This window comes from Protopterus annectens, chromosome 9.part0 (genome assembly GCF_019279795.1).
Source record: "Protopterus annectens isolate FY-2018-M chromosome 9.part0, PAN1.0, whole genome shotgun sequence".
NCBI classification, from domain to species: Eukaryota; Metazoa; Chordata; order Ceratodontiformes; family Protopteridae; genus Protopterus; species Protopterus annectens.
The window spans coordinates 1,176,821,060-1,176,847,018 of record NC_056743.1 but is presented as its reverse complement, the minus strand read 5'-3'; the positions used below and the strand labels follow the sequence as shown (position 1 = coordinate 1,176,847,018).

General features: G+C 38.6%; 1 protein-coding gene across 4 annotated transcripts in view; it reads right to left on the bottom strand.

Annotated features, from left to right (window-relative positions):
* The window catches only part of CENPQ (centromere protein Q), a 1,051,590-nt gene that overhangs the window by 530,754 nt on the left and 494,877 nt on the right, over positions 1-25,959 (bottom strand). For all 4 annotated transcript variants that reach the window (XM_044084066.1, XM_044084063.1, XM_044084064.1 and 1 more), the window contains exon 5: positions 16,325-16,376. In XM_044084066.1, coding sequence (XP_043940001.1) covers positions 16,325-16,376 — 52 coding nt within the window. The remainder of the gene's footprint in view (positions 1-16,324; positions 16,377-25,959) is intronic.

Genomic DNA, 25,959 nt, shown 5'->3' with positions numbered 1-25,959 from the left:
AGTGTAGACCCCCGCCATGAGACCCATTGTCTCGGGTAGGAATTGGTGTACTGAATCTGCTTTGATATACACTGAGAAGCATTTAAGGCCTGTGTTGGATAATTTGAAGCATGTATTGAGAGACTGTGATCATTTTTTGAATGATCTATATGGTTTTGTTTCTAAGACTGCTTGTGAAAATTTTCTACTTGTTACCATGGACGTAGTCTCTTTATTTACGGTGATACCCAGTACTGAGGGTATTGCTAGTATCACTTCATTTTTACAGCAGTATGCTAGCTATGATGAACGCATGGTTAACTTGATGGTAAAATTATTAGAAATTGTGCTTAAGCACAATGTCTTTGCGTTTGGACAACAGACATACAAACAATGTTGTGCCAATAGCTACGCCAATGCAGTCATGGTAATTTGGGAAATAGAACATGTACTAAATGGACCACATAGTAGTTACATTCTTTTTTTCCTTAGGTTTGTAGACATTTTTGTTTTGTGGGGTGGTGACTTTGAAACTTTTTTTAAACTTCCAAGATTATGTCAATGCTAGTTCTTTTTTTAAAGTTTACATTCAAATCAGCACTCCATGAGATTGAGTTTTTGGATGTGGTGGTTGCAAGGAATGATGATGGGGAAACATTTTACTAAGCTCCATAGGAAAGAATGTTATGTGAACAGCTTGTTACATAGAGACAGCTTACATCCTCCATATGTCTTTAGAAATGTAGTATGTAATCAAATTTACAGAGCATCCAAGCTGAATGTTAGGAGGATTTTCATGCACAGTAGATGTGGCTGTTGATAACCTGAGAGACAGGATATAATGAACAGTTCATTTCTACAAATGTCAATAAGGTAGTAATTGAGGCATGCTCAGGCCAAACCTTAATTTTCTGATGGGAGGTTCAGGATAGATAAGAAGAAAGGTGGTTATGGCAAAGATATGAAGTTAAGAATCCCCCTGAATTATACTAGTGCTGTCTCTTAATATGCAGACATTAAGAAGCATTGGAAAGTTTTTGTTACTGATCCTGAGATAGCACGGCTTATTGATGATGAACCTAAAATTCAGTTTAGGAATAGCAGGTCTTCAAAAAGAAGACTATGCTATCCTAGGGAGATTTCAACTCAAAACAGTGACTATGGTACTAGACCATGTGGCTACTTTAATTTTTGTGTTTACATTGATAACAGTGCTGAATTCTACCATCCTGACCAGAAAAAAAACTATATGTTCAAGGTACATAATGCAAATAGAACACTCAAAGAACTCATAAGGGACCATATGTACAATATAAGTAGGCAGAATAAGATTAATGCACTTGCCAAGCACTCTATAAACACGGACTCCACGCATATGTTTAAGTTCTTGGTTATTGGCAGAATAAGAGTGTGTTAGGCTAGGTGATGTGTGCAATAAAACTGAAGATCTGGAATCTACCTGGATTGTCAGGATGAGAGGGGATTCGGGGCATGGCCTCAATGAGTCTGTACCCCTTAGACCCCGGCTTAAAAGTAGACCTCTTAGGAGATTACATTGATTTTGTTAGCTAAGTATGGTTTTATTGAAAGTATGTTGGATTTTGTATGTAATAAATTTTTTTTTATATTTATGTGTGTTGATGAAATGGATGGAATACGCTTTTAAATTTTGACTGGAGTGTATCAGGTGACTGTGATTTTAGTGCTATTTAAGTGCTGTGTTTTATTGTGCTGTTCATACACCTGATGAAGCTAATGTAGTGAAAGCGCTTGTGTTCTGTGCGCATACAGTAAAGTTTTTGAACTGGATACTGTGGTCGTGTCTGTGTCAGCTTCTTTTTGGATTTATGGATTTCTGTTTTCTACAGACGCAGAACCTGAGCCTTTGTTAGTGGTAACTCTTTTGTTCCTAATTTTTTTCAGTAGTCAATAGTACTTATATAGGTGCGGACTGGAACAAGTTGCTGTAGTGATGATTTATCAGGGGGACCTAGAAAGGAAAATGTAACAAAAGAGGGTAGATATCCGAATGAAAATATTTGGTATGGAAGACGTGAATTCAGTAGTAAGAACTTGGACAGAATGTACATATTACTCTCCAAGGTAAAATAACTGGGCTAGACTGGATAGAAATGATACTTCACGGGAACATGTGCATTTAATTGAATGCTTTGGCATATCTCCATTGTTTCAGATTAAGCAATGATAAAAAACTAAGACAAAAAAATCCATGGTAATGAAGTAATAATAAGACACTGGCACTTTCCTACCTACATGTTAAAAAGAGGGGGATGTAAGGAATTGGTAGTAGAAGCTATTCAATTATTATTAGAGAAGAAATACATTTCTCCAGCAGTGATAAACTGCAAGTGGGATAAAATAAAAATGGAGTTTAAAATAGGTAGAAATAAATTAGAAAGAGATATACTTAAAAGTAATATGGATTATTTAGAGGCACTAACAAAGGTGAAAGTATTACAGAATAAGAGATATCTCAGAGAACAAGAAGAGGTGCAACTGCAGAATGCAAATGTGAAATAACGGAATATTTGAATAATATGCACGAGTTTAGAATTATTTCTGTTAAGCAACTATTTCTTGATAAAAATTCCAGAGCAGAAAAACTTGTGGCACAATAAATTGGGCAACAGAAAGTAGAAAGACTTAACAACAAATTGGGAAGCCTACTACAAGAAAAATAACAAAGAATCCTATAGAGGTATTAAACATATCTTGACAATTTTATGAAAGTTTGTATAAAGCAAAGAAATGTGGAAATAAAGAGCACACATTGAACTATTTATAGAAGACTTAATTATGCCAAGGTCAGAGATAGACAAGGCTCAACAACTAACAGTTAAGACAGGATGAGATGAGATAAAAATGTTGATGTATAACCAATCTACAGGACAGTCACCAGGAACAGATGATAAACCTGTAGAACCTTGGAAGTTAAATTACAGAATGGACTACTGGAAGATTTTGTTGAACAATATTTTAAAAGGAGGGGAAGAAAGCTGAGGTGGCTGTATTATTTAAAGATGGTACCACTCAGAACCAGCTTAATATAAACTCTCTTCAATTTCAAAACATGATTAAAAAGTGTTTATGTCTACACTACCTAAAAGAATGGCAAAGGTGTTGCCGACATTGATAAATATGGATCAATGTGGTTTTGTGGAGGGAAGGCAAACATTCAACATTAATTGAACAATGATGATCAAAAGGGGAGCAGAATGCAAGATAATACCGCTGCTGTTGGTGGGTCTTGAGGCACAGAAAGCATTCCATAGAGTAAGCTGGGACTTTATCAGAATAGGTTAAAGGAAGCATTTGTATTCCCTGATATATGAAGGACTGGAAGCAAAAATTAAAATGTGACTATTTATCACTGAAAAGTTTGGTCTGAATGGAGAAACCATGCAGAGGTCTCCTTTTTCCCTTTGTTATTTGCTTTAAATTCAGAGACATAAAATAAAGGACTCAAAAATTAAGAATACAATTGGTATGGTAATCAAGAAAAGTTAACTTTATTTGCAGATATTTTGCACCTGATAAATCCAAAAAAGAGGGCATCTCAGTGTTGTGGGACTGAAACCATTTCAAGTCATTCGGGATATGAAAATAATCAAGATAAAACAAAGGCTACAGTCATAAATGATGTACCCACATACAAATTGTTTCAGCAATATCCATACTCAAGGGGATACAATAAGATGCAGTATTTAGGAGTACAGACTAAAGACTTTTGTTATGGCAACTAAGCATGTGGGAGGAAACTAAATAAAAGACAATACAAAAACTGATTGTCTACAGGGATGACTGCAATTAGGCAAGAGGGGGGTGGAATTTACTGGAAGCTCTTGCCTATGGATATGGACAGTAAGATATAATCAGTAAAAATGCTTTTAGTCCCTTTAGTTTTATACATAGGTCAGGCATATTTTTGTCAATCAGAGGAGAAGTTGTGGATAGCAATGAATAAAGTGTTGAAGGATTTTATCTGGGAGGGGAAGAGGGCAAGAGTCAAGTGGGATACATTGATCCTTCCAATAGAACAAGGGAGTTTAAGATTACCTTATTTGAATGGATATTTTAGAGCTGTACAGTTAAGGTTCTTGCACACAACACAAGCAGACACCTACAATTCAAAGTGGAAAGAGATGAGGATGAAGCAGTGGGTAATTCAAGAAATACGGAAATAGTGGGACTTCAGATACAGATCCTTAAGGAGAATAAGTCATACAGAATATTATATCCATAAAATAGCAAAAAGTATACCAAGAACTAAGCCAACATGGGAATTAAGAAAGGAGATTCTGCTAATACGGATGAATGACTGCAATTAGGTGTACAGAGAACAGGCGAGAGGGGAATGGAATTCACTGGACAAAGATGGCAAAGGAATTTAGGCACTGGAAACAAAGTAGAGAGGGAAAGGCAATAGAATGGGAACAGGTCAAGAAGACATGTGGACTGCAGACCATAAATTGCCTTCCCTGTGAGGGATTGATAGAGTACAGGCCAAGAGAAAAGGATAGGGGAATCCTAAATGAAAGCCCTGCACTGGTTGAGGTTTGAGATGACTCTAGAACAAAGTCTGCTGTTAAAAAAGGGATACTAGTACAGTATATAAAATATTGCAGGTTAACACTACGAATCCAGAGGCGGTCAGAAAAGACTGGGAAGCAAGATTAGATATGCAAGTCAAAGAGAAACAATGAGAAGCCATATTGTATGCCTCCCAAATACACAACAAAAGCTAGAAGATTTAGAATTTCTGCCTAGAAGTGTTTGCACAGGCACTTTTATATCCCAAGCAGACACAAAATAATTTTTCCTCAGGTAAATGGCAAATGTTGGAGGCATAATAAGGAAGAAACCAGTAACTGGGAACATATGTTTTTAAGAGCGTAATGACTTGGCAAACTTAAAAAAAATTCCCTGCATTGTACTGTCAGGAATACTGGTTTAGCAAATCAGTGTAAGTACATACTTTTTTTTTTAAATCTGGGACAAAGGATCTGAATTGTCTAAACATAGCAAGGTCTTGTTAAGTTTAATTCTGGTGACAGCCAAAACAGCAATTGCTAGAAAGTGGAAATCAAAGTCTAAACCAACCATACAGTAGTGAATATTGTAAAAGAGATGAAAGAACAGGAAGTAGGATCTTCAGAAAAGGGTGGGAGTAAATAACAAAAAAAAAATGGAAATTGTGGGAACAATACATGAAGAAAAATGTTTTGGAGGAGGAATGAGGTTTAAGAGAATGCAGGAATCGAACATCCTTTGCAATACTGGATCAATTATACTTTATAGAATATCTATGATGTATAATGTTTGCTTATGTGAACTTGTCAATATGGCTTGATTACTTTTATATAAATGAAGTTTATCTACTTCACAAGTGATAATTCAATAAAGGTGCCTTAAAAAAAGAATCAGACAAGATTAGAAAATATTTGTAAGACAGACAAGTAATTTACAAGAGAAGAATGAGAGGACATATATTTGGCTCCCAAGTAGGCAATGAAGTCCAGGTTTTACAATTTTTGACTGAAGAGTTTGCTTAGTGATTTTTATGCCACAAGCAGACTTCAAGATCTGAAGAATGAGAGGACACATATTTGGCTCCCAAGTAGGCAATGAAGTCCAGGTTTTACAATTTTTGACTGAAGAGTTTGCTTAGTGATTTTTATGCCACAAGCAGACTTCAAGATCTGAAGAATGAGAGGACATATATTTGGCTCCCAAGTAGGCAATGAAGTCCAGGTTTTACAATTTTTGACTGAAGAGTTTGCTTAGTGATTTTTATGCCACAAGCAGACTTCAAGATCTGAAGAATGAGAGGACATATATTTGGCTCCCAAGTAGGCAATGAAGTCCAGGTTTTACAATTTTTGACTGAAGAGTTTGCTTAGTGATTTTTATGCCACAAGCAGACTTCAAAGATTTTTTTTAAGGTAGATACCCAAGTGTTGGAGATGTGATGGGGGAAAAAAAAAGAGGCAATTGAAAATGTACATTTTGGGAGTATAAATGAGTTGGCAGATTTAAAAAATTCCCTAGAGACTACTGTGTCAGAAATACTTTGTGAGCAAATGACTAAGAAATGAAATTCTTCTGAACTGGGACACAGGATCTGAAATGCATAGAAAGAATAATGCCTTGTTAAGTTTAATTCTGTTGGCTGCCAAAAAAGCAATTACTAGAAAAGGGAAATCAAAAGTCTAAACCAACTGCATTTGAAGTACTGAATATTGTAAAAGAAAAAAGAACTGGAAGAGGGATCTTTAAAAAAGGTAACAGCAAACTACATAGAAATTACATGGACATCGTGGAAACAATACATGCAGAATAATGTTTAGGAGGAGGAGTGAGGTTTAAGGAAAGGCAGAAATTCAGCAATTTATGTAATGTTGGACTGATGACAGTTATAAAGAAAGAACACGTGATGTATAAATGTATGTAAATGGGAAAATGGTAATATGTTTTTCTATTAATGTAAACTTGCACTGTCTTAAGTGATAACTTAATAAAGGTATTTTTTTTTTTAAAGTGAGTCACTGAAAAAGCTATCTGCAAAACAGAAAAGCCCCACAGTTTTGGTTCAAAAAGAAGATAGAGACATTAGGTTCTTCAGTGACTTCATGTGTTCCTAAATTTAAAAGTTATCTAATACTTACAAGTAGATGAACTGATTGAAAAGCAGGGAAGGCTAGTTTCTTAACTGCAGTAGGATTTATTAAAAGGGATGAAGCTAAGAAGCAAACTGCCTTTTCAGTCCTTGATTGTCAATTTAAACTGAAGTCCTCCCATATGACCTTCATGGTGCATCAATCATTATTGGACAAGGATGCTAAACTTCATATCCCCCTTATGTCACTATCTATTTAGATTTTTTGGGATCCATCCTCCTTCCATCATCATACCAGCCGGCACTCCATTACCTGTCTTCCTTGGGTTTACCAGCCATTTCCTTGCCCCCCCCCCACTTCAATTCAGTGTTACTGGGGTCAGATGTGGAATCTACACATCCTGGGGCTTGGTGCATCAGTGCATCTGTCAAGAGGGGTTTATTTATGACCTACCTGTGCCCCCCTTACAGACCACAGCTTTGTTCCTCTACTCCATCGGAGTGGTGCCATTGTATATTTATATGCTGTATTTGTACATTATTAACAATGGAATTCACAAAAGTACAATATGTTTTAATTCCTTAATCCAGGCAGAGTTTACAGAAAATGTCCCTAAATGCAAAACTGATATGACAGAGGTAAGATACCTTGGCTTCTTAATAGGAGAGGGGGATTATCAAACCCCAAAAGAAGACAGCAAGGGACTGGTGAGGTTAGTGCCTTTTTGGATCTGGCTGGATATTACAGAAACATTCATACCACACTTTACAACAATTGTACACCTTCTTACCAACCTAAGAGTAGAATGCTTACTAAGATTAAAAGGACTGCAGAGGCAAAGACTGACTTTCAATAACCTAAGACCATCTTGTGCTCTTAACACATGCTGGCATCCCTGATTTTGTAGTGTCCTTTGCAGTATACACACACTTGTCTGACACAGGCTTGGGCACAGTGCTGTCCCAAGCCTGGACGAAGAGAAGCATTGTTTCTTAAGTAGAAAACAGGCTAGAATGGAGGCCAAGTATTTTACCATTAAGCACAGATACTGACCTATTAAGTAAGCACTTGTGATTTGTTCACCCCTCTTTGAACGTGCTCCATTACAGTAGCTAATCAGATAAAATAGGACAAGGTGAAGCTATATACATGGGCCTTGCCATTACAGACCTTGTGTTAAGGTACAACACAATACTGGTGTCATCCAGCACAATGTAAATGGACTTGTCCAAGGTGTACAGACCATTCCACAGGCCTGAAACTGATGCTTCAAGATGGGGGGGGGGGGTCAAATGCAACATAGTGTGACTTTCATCAATGGAATGTATGGATGCTTGTTATTCTAAGTTACACTAGTGATATTTGCATCGACTGTGTGTATAACCACCATTTAAGTAAAACCTAAGGTATCACTGGTAACTAAGCACGTGTCAGTGAAAGGTGTATAAAAATAAGGGTCTATGTAGCCCAAGTCAGAGAAAAGCCAGAGATGTCCATTTGTTTAAAGAGAATTGGGGGCCCAGGGACATAAACCCAGGACTGTTAGCCAGTAGAGAGACCTGGAACCCTTTGTTTTGAAGTACAGAATAACCAGAGATGGTTAGTTTTATTGATATTCTGCACTAAAGTCTACAAAGCACTGCACATTACTTTTGTTATAAACCACGGTCATTATTTTCTGCTTTTGTAAAATAAGTTGTTTACTTAAGTTCTGTAAATAAAACAGTTTTTTCCAAAAAGGACTGCCATCAGTTGCACTTATTTTTCACAGTACATACACATTCTGTTTTGGCACAATTCATCTCAGCACTATTTATATGCAATATGATTCTCTTTCTCTCTCTTTTTGACAATGTCAGGATCACCAAGCTTTACTCTTGCAAAACTGGATATCTAGGGCATTTTGCAAGTTTTATGCAAGTATTCTCAACTTGATTATTAAAATAATAATGTGGTAAAATTGCAGGCGGTCTGGGCCAGATATTTCTCCCATGCTGGAAGTCAAGCTTCCCAGATGACTGGTCAGTTATTAGTCTGCAATACACCAGATCAGATCGCTGTCTGACGCGAACAGTACAAGTTAATAAACCAAATACTGACCAGTAGACCAAACACACACAATGCAAAGAAGGAAGCCTGCTGATCATAAACTAGCTGTGTTAAAGATTATCTTACTTAAATGCATGTACTGTCTTGTTTCTGCTAAAGCATATTTTAATACTGGGGCAGATGTCCACAATTCCTTTTGGGAACCAACACCTTCAAGGACAGTCACTAGGAGAAACTAATTTCTTAAATTTTATACATTTTCTCAATTTGCTTTCGCCAAATTTCCATTTTTCACAGAAATATGTAATGGACTGTTGCTCTGTCTTATTTGAATTAAATATTTCTCCTTATCCAAACAAAACTTAGAGCTGTCAACCTCACTAAGTTGTAAGCAGCTACCTTGCAGACTTCTCACTAATGATGGATATTGCTGATGGTCAAGGGTACCTTGTTAAAGTGTCGACTAGATTGTGGCAAGCTAGAGTTACTATTAATCTTTGCATGATCCACAAGCAGCAAAGATGCATCCCTAGCTGTTGGGGAAAAGAAAGATTTTTTTCTACAGCAGTAATCAAGAATGGATAGAAATATGTCTGAGGCAGTAAAGTTATGATTCAATTTAAGAGCCAGTCATTAGTCTCCATGGTTCAAGCCAAAAGGAATACATACAAAGTAAAAGTATGGAGAAGGGCTCCCTTCCCTCCTCACTTAAACAGGGATTTTATCATGGAAAAGGAACCTAAAACTTGTCTGACATCCTGCATTTCTGTGGCAATAACGGACAGCATGTTTTTGAGAGTACAGAGGTTCTAACAGAAGGTACTGGAATACAGGGACCAGAGCCTGATCACCTCAGAAAGGTCCATTCTCTTGCTGGCACCAGACAAGGCACCATGGGTTTATGCACATAGTAAGGCCTCTCATGTCTGCACATGGCAGGTTTACCCTCATTTTTCAGTCAATGCATCTCAGTGACCAGCTAAAGTCCTTCCAAGAGAAATGGGCCAATGCCAGTGTTGTCCTCCTAACTCGCTACATAACTGGTTACTCATTTTCACCACATGCCCTAAAATACTTGTTTTATTGAATGAGTAGAATTAACCATGCAAGTCAGTTTGGGGAAATGAGGTAGCGCTTTCTACCCTAAAGTTATTCATGATACCATTAGCAGATAAAATTTCATATACATAAGTTACTTTATTCTAGGAGTTTCTAACAGGAGCCAATAAATACATCAACAGCAAAACTGAAAAGGTTTAATCCCACCAGTTTATTTAAGTGGCATACACTTGCCTTTAAGTTTTATTATGCAGAGTTAATCAAAAGGGAGTAGTATATTAGTTTGTTTCTATATTTATAATCTGGTCAAGACTAGAAGTATACACTGCTGTTTGTATATATTCAATTTATGAGAAACTGGTCAATTAAGAACTGTTCCATAATTTGCTTAATATAGTTTTTTCTTTATTCACACACAACTTAATATGTTCCAGAACAATTCCACTGTATTTTGTGAAGCTACTGATGATCTCAGACTGTAGGGCTCCTCCTTTTTCATGTTCCAGGTTTCATCTTCTTATTCTCATTTCCATATCCTGTTGTTTGCTAGATGAAAAACGTTCTTTTTAAAAGTTCACATTTTTACCAAAAAGAGATCTTAAAACTAAGCTATCTTAGTTCCCACTCTCCTTGCCAGTGCTTATGGTGCTAAAATATCTCATCACACATACTTAAGGGATTAGAAGACTTCAGGTCAAAATGAATGGTCAGATGTATTACAGTTGTGCAAGTATACTCAACATTACAGTGGATTATTGAATGATCACCGTTGCTGTAGCCTAAGCTGTATGGCTCAGGATACAACAGCCCTGCAGTTTCCAAATTCTTCACGGCACCTACCACATGTCCAAACCATTATATAGTTTAAGCATTGCCAACAGAAAGTCAGGTTTGGGCACTAAGCCTTCAGAGTTCCCATGTCCACAGACAGAGGGAGGCTAAAAGCTCTGATAAGGACAATGCTAAGAAAAAGGATCACACCCTGGCATAAGAAGTCATACAAGAATAAGATGGATGGAAGGAGGAAGTGGCTACTGCAGCAGGGATCACTCAAACATCTATCATAAGTTTATTTACACAACTGTACTATGCTCATCAGTTGACCACTGCTGCAGCAGCCTTTGCTACATGGCTAGATTACCACAGGTTAAGACTGACTGGGAGGAGGAAAGATGAGGGTCCAGGAGACCCTGCGGAACGGTCCTGGCAAAGCCTGTTCTAGACCAGGAAAAGGAATCGCGTTTACACCACTTTCTGAAAACATGCAGAGAAAACCAAACCACTGTTTCTAGAATACTTCTAGAATCTAACCCTTTTGCAGAGGCCACAGATGAGCCTTGACCTTCTCTGGAATTGTTCTGCTGTGGTGGTAGGTAACAGCATGAGACAACCATTACGAAATATTCTGTTCTGACAAGAAGTAAACAACTGATCAGAATTCCTGACAGATTTTGTTCTGTTAAGATAGTACCAGAGTTGTTAGTGTATATCCAAGGTATGGAGTATCCTTTACCTCTTATTTTAAGGCTCTGGAAAGAAGACCGGGAGATGGCTAGCTCAGCTGAAAGTAAACTTGGATATGACTTTAGGCAGAAAAGAAGAATTAGTTTTTAAACACTTTTCTTGAGGAAAATGAGAAGGCTGATGCACCACAACAGCTTGCAACTTGAATACTCTTCTTGCAGAGGTCAAAGTAATTAGCAACTCTGTTTTTCATGTTAAGAACCTAAAGTAAGTCTGATGACCTGGGTTCAAACAGTGTAGTCTGATGACCTGGGTTCAAACAGTGTTAGTTTTGCTTACACTATTAAGATCCCAAAGAGAAGTGACCTGATTTCCGAGAGGCTTCGTTTGCAAAACCCCTTTCAAAAACATTCTGACAAGAGTCTGCACTATGTGGGATCCATGGGCAGACAATAAAATGCCAGCAAATGTACCTTAACTGCAGAGTAAGACAGACCAGAAGATATCACTTCACCCAAAGTGAAGAACCAGAGACACTAGCCCTAAAAGGGTACTGGTTCATTTCTTGGCACCAACTTAAAAACCTTTCCATTTACTAATATATGAATTTCTAGTACAGTAGAGTCTCGATTATCCGAACTAATTGGGATGTAGCTTAGTTCTGATAATCAAACATATAACTGAACTGGATAAACTTCTAAAATATTGTTTTTTTCTGCATGTAGTAATACAATTTTCAACTGTTCAGCAATTCCAGTGGAAAATAAAGAATATTTTTCATACAAGAGTTGGCAACAAGTTCAAAAAACATGCTCAAGTGAATATGTATAATGGTTACATATTCAGACGATTTTCCCTGCCTAAAAACCTTGGAAGGCAGGTTCAGATAATTGACAGCTCAGATAATAGACTTTCTACTGTAGCAGGTTTTCTTGTCTCCTTTAATACTTGCAGCATGTTTTCAGAAAAAAAAGGTGCCTAAAAGGTATTAAGATTCTAACATCCAAGCAGGTAGTTGCAGCTGTTGGGGTCCGGAAGTTATCAAACACCTTTTGTCTTGTGTGAGTAAATCCAGTTCGTGAGGAACCTTGTGGTAACTGCACCTGGCCACTTCAAAAAGAAGGCAGAACCACTGTTGCCTGGGTCAGAAGGAAGTCACCATAATGATCTTTGGGGAGTCCTTCTGAATCTTTAGGACGACCCTGGATATTAGTGGAAAAGGTGGAGAATCATACAGAAACATTCTTGTCCATGGAAAACAAAATTTGTCTTCCAGGCCTTCTTGCAAGGAGAACTGGAGCAAAATTTTATTAATTAGTTGTTCTAAATGGAGGCAAAAAAAAAAATCTAGCTAGGAGGTTTTCCTGCATGGATTACTCAATTCCTAAAAGACCTCCTGATTCAGTTTCAATCCATGAGGATCTATCCTGGTCCTGCTCAGTCACACAATTTTAATATAACGGTATCCAAGATGCTTTTAGATTGAGACTGTACTGAAAGGCTACAGGCATCCTTAATGTCTACTGAAGAACTCTCATAAAGTGCTTGGATAGAACTGCATGTACTGTTGGTACCATTAGGCCAGTTCATAATGCTTTCACTGTTGCACACCTTTCTTGTTGCTGCAAGAACCTGGCTATTTGTTGCATGGGAGGAACTTTGTATGACAAGAATTCTGTCTGTGGAGAGCTGTACTACTACACTGGTGACCAAAAGGAAACAAATGACTGCCAATGACTGAGCTGGCTTAGCTGAGACAATGAAGCACTGACTGAAGTTCCCAAGGACAGGTGTTAAGAGGAGCAAGTAGTCCCTTGCCTTGATGACAGACCCCCTTGAAGTTATAGCTATAAGTCAGTTGTGCAAATAAGAGAAGATCTGGTTTCCCAGTAGTCTTTGGTGAGCAGCTACAGGTGACAGTCATTTAAATGGTAAATGCCTGGGGGATGCCTGTAGTAAGTCTGAAGGGGCAAGGCTTTGAAATGGAAATGACTGACTCCCAAATTGAACTGGAGGAATCTTCTGAACCTTTTTTGCAATTCTGATATGTAGACAAGCATCCCAAAAGTATAAGTGGGCACATCAAGTCTCCTCCATGTAAACAAGGAAGGATGGACTGCATTATGACCACCTACAATATTATTTGTTAAAATACTGATTTAAGAAACAGAGACCTATGTACAAGTCTGAGGGTCTTTGTCTTCCTGGATACCAAAAGAACTGTGAGTAAAACTTGGATCTTATCTCATCTAATAGAGCCTCTTGGATTGCACTTCAACATACAAGATTGGGGAGCTCTTAAATTGTCACCATCGTCTGTCATGGTGGCACATCTGGTGAAGGATGAAGAGGTTTCTGAAAAGTGAACTATGTAGCTTTTGAATATTATCTCCGTGATCCAACTACCTTGTGTGATGGCCATTCACATAGTAGAAGGTTACAAGAAAATGTGACCCGACCCCACCCCACTGCTTACAAAAAAGGACAGTCAGGAATCCTTCAGGGGTTCTGCTGCCTATTGCTGGGGAAAGGGCTGCAGAATCCCCGATTCTGTAGACCGAACCTGCCTCTAAGATGAAGGCAGATAAATGCACAAATCCAAAAGCAGCTGGGGTGAAACTCTCCCAAAAAACAGCAAAATGCAATAATGAAAGTCCAAACTGGGAGTAAACAAACACGGCTCTCTTAATAGTAGATAAGAGGTAAAACTTTTATTCAGGTACAAACTAGTGAGCGCTTTCGTGCCTCCTGGCACTTCTTCAGACAATGCAAACACTACAAAAATCTCAATAAAAAGGGGTTGCCTCACCCACATTATTTCACAGCAACCAATCATATATATTCAACAATTAAAATTCACCTGCTGTTAACAGTCATCAAATGTAATGTCAAGTCAAAGACTTCACATATCAACTAGCTTAGGTAATTTTTACATACAAAATAAGTCTGCAATTACATAAAAAATAAAATAAAAACATTAATTCTCACTTTCACTACCTATCAGCAACTATACAGCCATAAAAAGAAGTCTACGGCAATAAATACCAGTCATAGAATTTTACTTTCATATACATTCTCACTATATAAAACTACTGACATCAGCCTTCTTAAAGTTGTAATAATAAAGCATACTCCATACAGAAATGTATTCCAAAGTTCCTAAGGCAAACACCTAATACTCACATATCAGGCTAAGATTAAAAAAAAAAACAAGCATTAAATTTCCTGTCCTTTCAAAACAACTGGGAGTACACCTATCAGTAAATGATATTGGCAGTTCACCATAAAAAACTAAAATACTACAACAGAAATAGTTAAATATACCCTAATAACAGCATTCTTAATGTTTCAATGGCCTCTCGGCTAAGTAAGGTTTCAGGGACACTATTCCATTCAGGCCATATTATCCTCTATCTGCCTGCAATCTAATTATCCATCTAGCCTCACATTTTTCAGTGTAGTTCTTATAATTTCCTAATGTAGCCCCTTCTTGTGGTCATTTCTACAGCTATAAACCTAAACTTATGTCTAGTGCCATACTCAAGTATATGCCTAGCTATGGCATTCCCCTCGTCTTTCTTTATTAATAGCATATATATGCTCTCTAACCCTTTCTCTGAGTGTCCTATTAGTTTTGCCAATATAAAAACATGGGCACTCTATATACCTGGCTAAATAGACTAGATCCCTAGATCTACAGTATGCATAGTGGTTAAACACAAACACCCTCCCCGTAGTTGGATGCATAAACTTAGTCATTCAGCATATATGAACAGAAATTACAGCTTCTACATCCAAATGTGCCCTTTCTTACAGATTCTGTTTCTATCTGCTTGTTATTCTCATAGCAGAGTAACCTCTTGAGGGATTTGTTATTTCATCATCTTGTCCCAGCTGAGAAGTAAAGAATGACAACATAACGAAATGCAGGACCTGACATTAAGTACTGATATTTTGACAACTCCTGCTCCAAGCAGAAACTACCTTATCTTCTCCTCACAGCCAAGTCCGATAACCCTGCTGATCATGCCCAGAATGTTCCAGGGGGGTTGTGGATGATGGCCCTAGTAGCTCCTGGCTCTGCTGTGGAGTAGCAAGTCTAGGAACTTCAGTAGATGGATGATATGTGGTAGAATCGCTAACCTCAATATCTTTCTTTTTCATATTTTTTTATCCTCATTAAGGGTACTGCCCTTAAGGCCCTTCAGGATGTTTGTTTTTAAATTCAGGCAAAGTCCAATACTAAAGTTTTTGCACACACAGCATCCACGTGAACGAGTAAAATCGTGTGGGTTCTGTGTTGGAATTCTGTGACCAAATTTTTACATTCTGAAAAACTGGAGGACTTCACTTAATCCAAAAAATAAATTCTGTTTTTAAACAACAAAGACCACACAAATGACATGTCCAAAAAAACAAATGCAAAACTAGCTGGCCTAGCTACATTCCAAGTGTATAAGAAAGTACTTCAGAAGCACTGTACTTTAGGCAAATGTGAAATGAAAATACTAACTGAAAAAAAAACTAACCTAACCACACAAATTCAAACAATTAAGTAGCACTAACTCCTGTAATGTGGTGGGGGTGCTTCCAAATGTAGAAGGAAGGAAAGAAAAAAAAAAAACACCAGTTACATAAAAAGGGAAAACAGCCTCACAAATAGGAAAGACAGAAGTGATGAAAAATAATTTGTTTAAAAAAGTGTCAAAAATTAAACATCAGATAACTTAGTTTTTGTTTAATTCTAATTATTTTACTGAATAAACAAATGACTTGACCATCAGCAAAACAGTCCAAATTGCTTCTGCTTGCTCAAGCTTTGCAGGATCCATGTGGAACTGGAAAGCCGCAATAAAATCTGGAAGCAAAAGATGCACTACAGTATTATGGGAACAGCGAAGTAGGCACAGCTTGTCAAACATTCAAGAGCTACCAAGGAAGCATGCCTTCAACAGCCAGTCCAAATTATTACAGTGTACAAATGGATCAACACAGATCCCTTGAAGAGGCTTTCTATCACATCATCACCTGTGAGCAATGGCAACTTCTGTTATGAATGGCAAATACAATGGCTACTTAAGTATTTCAGTTAAATTTTGAAAGGGGTCAAGATGGAAATCAAAGAAAAAAGTTACCTCTAACCATTCTTGTTTTTTGTTTTTGTTTCTTCTGGGGAGGAGAATCGATCTTAAAAAAGAAGAAAATTAAGGGATTAGAAACATTAATATCATTCACAACATAACTATAAAGTGATAAATTAGCTGATGTCAACAAAGAACAATTTATACCTTGTGGATTAGAGAATGCACACTCAACCGTGACCTAATTCGGAATCATTAATTCTGCCCTGGACAAACAGACCAGTCTATTATGAATCATGACAGGCTAGCAAAAGATCATATGAATCCCTTTTCCTTAAAATAATACTTAATATAACCTTTGTCAAGACTATGTTTGTCTCAAATCCAACCTCTGCAGCTGCAAAGTTTTAAGAAAATTTCATAATTCAAAAAAAATATTTATAGCACCTAATGCCAAAAGATGTCAAAGACCACAACCAGCACAATACATTATTCAAAATAGAAGAGTGAGCCCTTTATTTCAAAACAGGCAGCAATAAGCTATTGAGTACTGATGTTTTACAAGCTTAAATCTAAAAGCTATACACATATGTAAACTAAACATAAATCAGTCTCACATTCATTGAAAAAAAATCTGCAATATGATGTACTATTTAATTTCCTTAAGTCACATGACAATTATCTAAAATATAGACCAGCGAAATCACAAACAGGACAACAGACATCATATTGGTACTAAAATAAAAAGCCATATTAAGCACCAATATCAAAGAAAAGGCAAGAAACTGCTACATATTCTAAACTGCAACAAGATCTTAAAGAACAGTGTAAAGTATTCCCCACAACAAATCTTTGAAAGTGACAAAGAGGTTTGCAACAGCGTACATGTGAGTGTGTGGTGTGGAAGAACTACCGTGGCAGGGCTAGCCACCCAGCGGTGTAAACCTTGTCTCTAGATGACTGTCAGTGTTGAGGTGACACCCCAACCCCATGTACAAAAATGGGAAAAGGGGTGGTGGATGGATGGATAGATGGATACAAGCTTTTTTCTTTAATGCAACCCTTTACTTGCCTATGTCTAGCAAGACCAAGGTCCCCATGGCACAAAAGCAACAAATCTTGTGCTGATGTGTTCATTACGTTGCAGGCATCCACCACTGCTTTGAAAGGGCCCCCTGGGTGTTCTTCAGTCATTCCCGAAACAACATAATAAGCAAAAGACAGAACAAAAAAATGAAAGTAAACCTAGTTTTATTTAAAGTTGCACTAACAGGTGCAACAATAGGAAGAAAAATGTCTGTGGGGAATATTTTAATGCTACATGCCCATCGACCAAATATAAATCTATACTCATCAAATCAGCTGATCTGAAAGACCTTCTGCAGTGGTAACTGTTGGCATTTCCTCTTATATTATCCCAAACAGAGTAGATTTATGACCAGCTAGGCTTTGTATTCAAACTTCTACATATTACAAAAATACCCATATTTAATGAATATGTTACTATGGCACATGTGTAATAAACTAGGATCTCCAAACTAAAATCTCCCTAAGAAAACAAATATCAAAACTGGAGGATAACTCTCCAGGTTAATTTAACCTCCTGCCTCTTTACGTCTGAGGGAGTGCATGAACATCAAACTGCCGACAATGCTGAACTGTAAATCCCCTGAAATTAGCTTCCCAAAAACAAAAAGGTAAAAATTACATCGCTGCTGGCACATCACATTTACAATGTTTTCTGACACCTTCAACGTTAAACAACTGATGTTCAAGAATAAGAAGTTATGTACCTACCATAACGTTCCATGTTAGTTGTCTTCTTCTCGCCTTCTTTCTTGCTGGATGGGTTCCGAGCCGATCCTCGGCTCCGACTCGGCCTATACTACAGCTCGAGAGCTATTTTTACTGGCTCGAGTCAGCCCTATATCCCACAATACCATGCGCTAACTCCCCAGATCTCGTTGACAGCTAACACATAGTATAGTTTTATTGTTACCAAAAAATAAGCCTTTATATAAAAATATGGTCTTCCTGCTGGTAATACTCATGATACGGATAACCCTGAATAACTATGTATCATGAAAGAGAAGGACACCTTCAAGTCTGTCAAGGCTAGGGGGAAGGAGGGAGGGACGCAAGAAAGAAGGCGAGAAGAAGACAACTAACATGGAACGTTAATTTCCAAACATAAAATGTCCAGTTAAGCGCTTTCATCCAAAGACTTCATCAGAACTAACTCCCATTCATACTGTGCCTCATTTATACCAAATTCTGACATCACATGACATTCATTCATGAGTTATTAAAGTGCTAGTGTCATTACATATAACTTCATTGTTCAAACTGTGATTTTAAAATAATCAAATGACATAAAAAAACGTGCATATTTTCATGACCTACTTGTAAAATTGTTATTAATACATTTCAACAATCCTATAACCTACATTCTAGCAAAACTAGAGTTCCGGAGTTGGAAGAATTGGATCGGAGGTGGATTTCAGTAAAACAGGGGCGCGACCGAAACGGACAGTACCGAAGAGGACTTATGCCTTTACAGCGCAAGAAAAGAATACAGGTACTGTTTTTAAGCCCATGGCTCAAAAAAGTTTTAGAGTAAAGATTACAACAATTTTATGGAAGGGCAATTTGACTTTAATAGCAGCAACAAGGTCAATGGTGGTCATACTACGAACAAAGAAGGGGCCCGGGTTAATGACTGTACGCTTAAAGACCTTATTGTGACATTTGGGAAGAAGTTGAAGGCATTGAAAACGTTGCAGTTGGACAATAACTATTTGAAAAAATGTTTGGACAGTGGGGTTGTCCCCATGGGTTTACGGTTCTTTAAAATTCCTATGGGGATAGAATTGAACGATGAGAATAAACGTAAATGTAATAAAATGTTCGATGGATTCGGTTTTACATTTATGGAGTTTATTATTGGGTGCAATGACAACAGAATTTGTTTGTTAATAGCAGAATTGGATGATTTAAATAATATTATAACACATGATGTACTGTTTGATGATTTTGAAACACTTTATGAAAGTCAATTCAACTGGGTATCGAATATTACAACCAAGCAATTTGAAAGAAAATGCAAAAAGCTGAATAGAGATATAGAACAGTATAATAAAAATGAGGCATACAGATGGGTTAAGGATACCAACAGGAAGGGGTACCAATTCAATATTGGTCAGAAGAATAGGCAACATGAAAGGGGCAAAGGTAGAGAGGAATATTCGTATAACACCAAGAATGAACAATATGGATACAAAAGAGGGGGGGGGGTAGGTATAACAATCGTGCTTTTAACTACCACTATCAATATAATCAACACTATCAACACAATCAGCATCATAATAATTATGATTTTTTAGGGGGGGAAGGATGGGAAGATCAGGAACACAGACAAAGCAGAGGTGGGGGGGATTATCACATAAGGGGAAGGGTTACAAAGTAAAGAAATGTGTAGGAAAAAATGAAGGCGAACATATCAACAATAGTAATGAGATAGTTAAGGTGAATGATGTTATAAGCACCAATGACAACTTTTTTATCTATAACTACACCGATGTGCCCTTAAGGAAAGAACATTTTACCCTACTCTCTAAGGGAATGAAGTACATCCCACATACCAAATTTAATTTGGTGGAAAGTATTATTGATGTTAAGAAATTTATTAGAAAATTGAACTTGAAAGTTAAATTCGAGGGGGTAGATGAGAAGGATAAAAAAGAATTCCATATCCCAAGTACTTATACACCACCTTTAAACCATTTATTAGGGACCTTCGAAAAATTGATTGTAGAAGACATCTATAAGTATAGTAAAAAGAACAAAATGGGGGGATACAACTTAACTAAGGACGAAGTAGGTGCATTGAATGAATTACAACGAAATATGGATACACGGGTTATGAAACCCGACAAAGGAGGGGGTGTGGTGCTTTACCCCTCACAGGACTATAGGAATAAGATCAATGGAATCCTGCTTCAGACTGGAAAGTATAGTGTGTCCTCAGTGAATGAGGTTAATATAGGGCACCACAAAATAGATCTATATTTAGAAGATCTACTCATGGATGGAAGGATAGACAATAACTTATATCAATATTTAAAGGTGCGAAATCCTATTTTGGGTACCATTGTGGGTATCCCAAAAATTCACAAAGACCTCAGGGACCCACCATTTAGGCCCATTATATCCGGGAGTCAGTCTAAGACCTTTCCCTTTGGAAAGGTCATAGATAAATGGCTGAAACCATTGGTTAAGACAGTCCCACACCTGGTGGTGGATTCTTGGGACTTTCTCGGAAGGTTGAAACCTGGAATGGCTCAAGGGGTAAAATGGATGGTGACTATGGATGTTATTGACCTCTTTTCTAATATACCTAAGGAAGAAGGTCTGCATAGATTACAGGATAGCATCATGTGGTCCAAGGTATTATCTTGGGAGAAAACATTATTGATAATGGGCTTTATGGATGTGGTATTAACCCACAATTATATATGGTATGAAGGTGAATACTACAAACAGGAGAAGGGTGTGGCTATGGGGGCAGCATGTGCCCCCATTTATGCCAACCTTGTAGTATTCAACTGGGAGATGGAATTTGTATTTAATACACATTGGAGGCAATACATTGTTACTTCGATATATTTATTTTATGGAAGGGTGACCTAGATCTTTTGAATAAGTTTTATGAGTATTTGAACTCATGTAGTGAACATTTTAAGTTCACTATGAATAAACAACAAGAAACTATACCATATTTAGATGTGGAAATCACATTAAGGGATGGTAAATTCAAGTCTAATATTTTTAGAAAGAATACATTTAGTAATTCTTATCTTCATTTTACAAGCAAGCACCCTTGGGCCCAGAAAAAGAGCATCATTAAGGGTCAGTGCATAAGGGCGGTAAGGATGACCTCCGAAAGGGATGATGTAGACGTTGAATTGGATAAAATAGCTGAATTTTTTAAAGAAAGGGGATACCTGATTAACATGATAAATGAAGTTACAGGATATGTTCGTAACCAATGGGGTAAACTATACAAACCACTATTGGGAGTGGGATTGGAAAAACAAACGGGGGAAGATGAGGGTAGTAACGATGAAGGAAAATCAAACAAATATGGAATGGCATGTGTACTGCAATATAATAGCTTTTGTGGGGATGTTATGAAAATCATTCGTAATAATTGGAATACACTAAGGGTGGATGATAGGATGTTTAAAATCCATTATTTGTTACAAGGAAGGGAAATAACATGAAGGCATTGTTGGAAAAGAAGGTAGTAAATGATGTGGACAAAGGTAGGAGATGTGGTACCACCAGGTGTGGTACTTGCAAACAATGCAAGTTCATTGTAGAAACTGAGGAAATAGTGCTTTCCAATTATAATAGCACTAGAATTAAATATCAAAAGGGGAATTGTAGGACATCTAATTTAGTTTATTTGGCCACCTGTAAAAGCTGCCCATGTTTTTATGTGGGTATGACTACCCGGTGTTTAAGGAACAGGATATACGACCACACATACAGTATTAGAAATGAGGATTATAACAACGCATTATGGAAACATTTAAAAGATAATACTGTTTGTAAGGAATTTAGGTTTGGAATATTAGAAGTAATCAAAATGAATTCAAGGGGAGGTGATACTAAAAACAAATTAGGTGAAAAGGAGGTAAGGTGGCAAATTAAACTGAATGCGTCCACATACCCTGGCCTGAATGAGCATATATCTATTAAGCCTATTTTAGCAGGCAGATAAAGGTAGAAATACATAGTGAACAAAATGATGAGTAATTTGCCCACAATTTTTAACATAATTAAGTGTAGATAAAGTTTTGCTAGAATGTAGGTTATAGGATTGTTGAAATGTATTAATAACAATTTTATAAGTAGGTCATGCAAATATGTACGTTTTTTTATGTCATTTGATTTTTAAAATCACTGTTTGAACAATGAAGTTATATGTAATGACACTAGCACTTTAATAATTCATGAATGAATGTCATGTGATGTCAGAATTTGGTATAAATGAGGCACAGTATGAATGGGAGTTAGTTCTGATGAAGTCTTTGGATGAAAGCGCTTAACTGGACATTTTATGCTTGGAAATTAAAGTTCCTTTTATTTATTCTTCGAGTGCTGGTGTTTTTGCGGGTCCATAGGAACAGACAGTACTTTTTTCTGTGGTTATTGGTTGTTCGCTGTTCCAGTTTCTTGTTTAACATGGAACGTTATGGTAGGTACATAACTTCTTAATGTTAAGTTGTCATTCTCGCCTTCATTCTTGCTGGATGGGACAGCGTCCCTAGCACCTTGGTCCTGGGTGGCTCAACGGAACAGACTCCTGAGTACGGTGGAACCAAAGTCAGCTCTATTTCTGGAGGCTATATCAAGTTTGTAATGGGTAATAAAAGTATGTTGAGAAGCCCATGTAGCTGCTGCACAAATGGCATCTAATGGTAACCTTGCTTGAAAGGCTGTTGAGGTTGATAGTGCCCTGGTTGAATAAGCCTTAGGTCTTGAAGGAAGTTGTTTGTGTCTCATCTCGTAGACAAAGGTAATGATGGATGCTAACCATCTGGAAAGAGTTACCTTTGATATTGGAAGTCCTTTCTTTCCTTCAGCATAAGAGAGGAAGAGCTGTTCTGACTTTCTGAATTGTTTTGTCCCATCTAGATAATACCGCAGTTGACGATGAACATCCAAGGAATGTAGTTTCTGTTCAGCCCTGTTTGAATAATTTGGGAAGAAAACAGGCAAGTCAATAGTGTGGTTCAGATTTGATTCAGACGAAACTTTTGGTAGGAAGGAAGGATTCGTTCTGAGAGCTACCCTGTCTTTATGAAAAAACAAATAATCGGGACCGACAGACAAGGCCTGAAGTTCTGAAACCCTTCTGGCAGATGTTATAGCCACCAAAAACAGAGTTTTGGAAGAGAGAAGCTTGAGGGAACAAGAAGCTGCAGGCTCAAAGGGAGGGAGAATTAATGAAGTTAACACTAAATTTAGATCCCATTGTGGAGGAGGATCCTTAATGGGAGGTCTGAGCAAGAAGATGCCCTTGAGGAAAGCATTACAGAGTTTATGTGACATAATATTGGTTTCCGAGAGCCCTACATGAAAATTGGCAATGGCCGCTAGTTGTACTCTGATAGTGGCCGACGACGACCCTGAATGAAAAAGCTCCGCCAGAAAATCTAGAACTTTATGAATTGGTGCATTAAAAGGATCTAAGGACCTAGCTTCTGCCCAGAGCGAAAAACGCTTCCATTTACTCGCATAAGTCTTCCTAGTATTGGACTTATGGGAGGCAAGAATGATATCACGGACAGGAAGAGAAATAAAGGGAAGTCTGGCTATGGTTGGAAGTGGAGCAACCAAGCTGTGAGGTTGAGGGACTGAAGAGACTGGTGCAGCTTGCCCATCAGATGGGTCAAAAGGTCTGGAAATGGTTCCAGATGCCAGGGCTGTTCCAGTAGATGACGGTGCAGGAACGGAAACCATACTTGTCGAGGCCAGTACGGAACAATGAGGATCATTTTGGATCTCAATGCGGTTGCTTACTGAATTAACTGCGGAATCAACGGAAAGGGGGGAAAAGCGTAAAGAAGACCCCGAGGCCAATCGTGGACAAGAGCGTCTCTGGGGGGGGTGGCCTTGTAGAGGGAAGAGTGTGAAGAAGTCGAGACACTTGCTGTTTTGAGGTGTTGCAAAAAGGTCGCAGCAAGGCTGGCCCCACTTCTGGAAAATTCTCTCTGCTACCGCTTGATTTAGAGACCACTCGTGAGGCATGAGAATTGTTCTGCTCAGTCTGTCCGCTATGACGTTGGACCTCCTGGGGATGTGCGTTGTTATCAGAAACCGCTGAGAGGAGATCACCCACTGCCAAAGTCTGAGTGCTTCTCGACATAGGGGGTAGGACTTTGTTCCGCCCTGCTTGTTTATGTACAACACTACAGACATATTGTCCGTTTTAACTGCTATAGTCCCCGTGGGAAGAGAGTCCTGAAGGGCCTGCAACGATAAAAGCACTGCTCTCATCTCCAGGACATTTATGTGCAGGTGGCATTCTAATTGTTGCCATGTGCCCTGGACAGTCCTGCCCTGATAGTGCCCCCCCCCACCCGATTAGGGAGGCATCCGTCGTCACCGTGGCAACTGGAGGGAGAAGAACAAAGGGTCTGCCCTGAAGAAGTTGAGGGGAGACCATCCACCAGGAGAGGTGTTTTTTTGCAAGTTGGGGTTATCAAAATGTTGTGAGTCATTGGGAGCCGTTGAAACGACCACTGAGAAAAAAAAGCATCCACTGGAGAATTCTCATGTGGAAGCAGGCTAAGGGGAGAAGGAGAATCGCCGCTGCCATGAGGCCTAATGTTTTCAATACTAACTTGACTTGAATTCTGTTGGACTAACAGAAACTGAACATTCCGCCGTATGTCTGTCACTCTCTGAGATGGTAATGTTGCAGACATTTCTGTGGTGTTTAACACGGCACCTATGAAGTTTATACATTGACAAGGAGGATTTTGCGAAATTTATGGAAATACCTAGTTTGTTGCAAATGCAAATGGTGTAATCCCTGGCTATGATAAGATGCTGCTTGGTGGTAGCGGTAATGAGCCAGTCATCTAAATATGGAAACAACTGGAATCCTTTTTATCTCAGGTGAGCCGTGACCACTGCCAAACATTTGTTGAACACCCGGGGGGCTGTGGTGAGACCAAAGGGCAGGGCTCTGAATTGGTAATGACTGGATCCCACCGGAAGCGAAGAAACCTAAGGGGAGCACCTGTGTATCTTTACATGATAGTACGCGTCCTGAAGGTCTAACGAGCACATCCAGTTGTTTCTGCCCAAGAAGGGCAGAATGGACTGCAGCGTTACCATCCGAAATTTTGTCTTCTGCACAGACTTTTTCAGTCTGTTGAGGTCCAAAATGGGTCTCCAGTCTCCTGTCTTTTTTGGTACCAAAAAGAACCTGGAGTAAATTCCGGATCCTAGCTGGTCTGCTGGGACTGCCCGGATGACTCTTTTTTCTAACAGCTTTTTTATCTCTAGCTGTGCCTGACCCCTTTGTGCGGGTGGTACGTCTGGGAGGGGTCTCGGCAGTTGGATCGGAGGGGAAATGAAGGGGATTTTGTAACCCTCGGATATGATCGACTGTACCCATTTGTCTTGAGAGAGGGATTGCCAGGCTTCCGGGTACAGAGATAATCTTCCCCCAACTGCCTCCGAAGGTGGACAGTCGGGCAGCTTCTCAGGGATGCTGAAAGGGTTGGTCAGGGAAGGATTCCCTGGAACCCTGGTTCTGTGGACCCCCTCTGCCCCTGGGGCAGCGTCTATTATTGTTCCCCCCTCTGCCTCTGGGGGGAAGTTCACCACGTGCGGCAGGCGCGACTCCCTGTGGTTTGCAGAACCACATCTTTCCACCCTTCTGACCTTTAGGGTATGGTCTAGATGGTGTGGAAAAGTGGACTCCCACAGCAGAGAGAGTCTTACCATCTTGCTCGCACCTGGCGAGGGTAGTCTTCACCTGAGGTCCAAACAACTCTGAACCATCAAAGGGGGTGTTGGTGAAGGACGCCTTGAAGGGATCAGCAAAATTAGAGTCGCATTCAGGCGTGACGTCTCAATTCAACACCTGTGCCTGCGGCCCTACTCGC